The sequence below is a fragment of the Dendrobium catenatum genome, unplaced genomic scaffold, assembly GCF_001605985.2.
Source record: "Dendrobium catenatum unplaced genomic scaffold, ASM160598v2 original_scaffold_110366, whole genome shotgun sequence".
NCBI classification, from domain to species: domain Eukaryota; kingdom Viridiplantae; phylum Streptophyta; class Magnoliopsida; order Asparagales; family Orchidaceae; genus Dendrobium; species Dendrobium catenatum.
The window spans coordinates 1-1,320 of NW_021428801.1; the positions used below are offsets into that span (position 1 = coordinate 1).

At 52.1% G+C, this 1,320-nt stretch overlaps 1 protein-coding gene across 1 annotated transcript; it reads right to left on the reverse strand.

Annotated features, from left to right (window-relative positions):
• Positions 1-5: 5 nt before the first annotated feature.
• Positions 6-1,314, reverse strand: LOC110106966 (7-deoxyloganetic acid glucosyltransferase-like; the record flags this gene model as incomplete). The annotated part of the gene is made up of 2 exons (XM_020837079.2): positions 918-1,314; positions 6-796 (listed from the first exon to the last, which is right to left on the reverse strand). A coding segment is annotated over exon 2 (714 nt), but the record flags the coding sequence as incomplete, so codon positions are not given.
• Positions 1,315-1,320: the final 6 nt, after the last annotated feature.

Genomic DNA, 1,320 nt, shown 5'->3' on the forward strand with positions numbered 1-1,320 from the left:
CGCCGGAGCTCCTCCGCCTTCTCCCCTTCCATCGCCGACCTCACCATGCTCTCTACCATCTCCCTCTTGCACCCATCCTTCATATCCAAGCCCACCTTCCACACCTCTCCAACTAACCTACTATTAACCAACTGATTCCACGCCCACAGCCAGCACACCATCGGCACCCCTGCCGCTACACTCTCCAGCGTTGAATTCCAGCCGCTGTGCGTAATGAAACACCCCACCGCACGGTGCCGCAGCACCTCCTCCTGCGGCACCCACGCCACCAATCTCACTCTCTCCTCCAACCCTGCCATTTCAACCGCAATCGTTCCTTCAGCTACCAAATCAGGCCGCATCACCCACAAGAAGCGGCGGCCACTGTTGACGAACCCGTGCCAGAATTTCAGAAACTCTTCCTGCGTCAGCCGGGCTAGGCTGCCGAAGCTGACATAGACGACGGAGCGGTATGGCTGGGCATCCAACCAGTGGAGGGCAGAGCGGTCCTCGGCCAAGAGACTGGCAGAGACAGAGGATGAGGTAATTGATTCGACAAGAGCATGGAGGGGGCCGACGACATAGGTGGTTGGGAAGAGGGAGTAGATTTTAGAGAGGATGGGAGCTTCGAGGGAATATGAAGTTTTGAAGATTAGTCCTTTTGACCGCGTACTGCTAGTAGCAAAGTTTGTGAATAATTGAAGCTCTTTGTCGTCGGCTTTTGTTGCTTTTCGACACATGCTTGGGAGGTCTCAACGCCGGAGAAAGCCTTCCATGGCCGGCACGCTCTTTATGTGTTCGTCAAGGTCTGCATCAGCTGCAAACATTTTTTTTAATCGTTACTCATACCATACAACGCGGGATAATGTTGATGGATTTAAAGCTTCAAAGAGCACAAAAAAATGGGTTTTTTTAAACGAATTTGAGAATCTTCAAACCTTATAAGGAAAATGGAAGAAATAATGAACTTGGGGTCTGCTAATTTGCTGCTACATGGAAAAGGGAGCTCGCTGGCCTCTATCATCTGAGGGATCTGAAGATAAACCCAAAGGGAAGATTCACTAATAGTTCGGAATGCAAGCACAGGGTTCCCCAAGGCCTGAGCGTCGTCCATGAAATAGGGCATCAGTCCATCCACGATAATGCAGCTCACAGGCGGCCAACCGTCGCGATCTTTGTTCCTGCCGGCGAGCAGCAGCTCGCGGAAAGAATCCACAGAGTGGGTTCTGAGCGAATAAAAGAGCTCAGTCAATTGGTACGCCGAGCGAGGTTTGTCATCGGAGAGGCCATCGGGAATGGAGAGGAAGCGCAAGTTGGGCCGGAGAGAGAAGCGGGAGTATT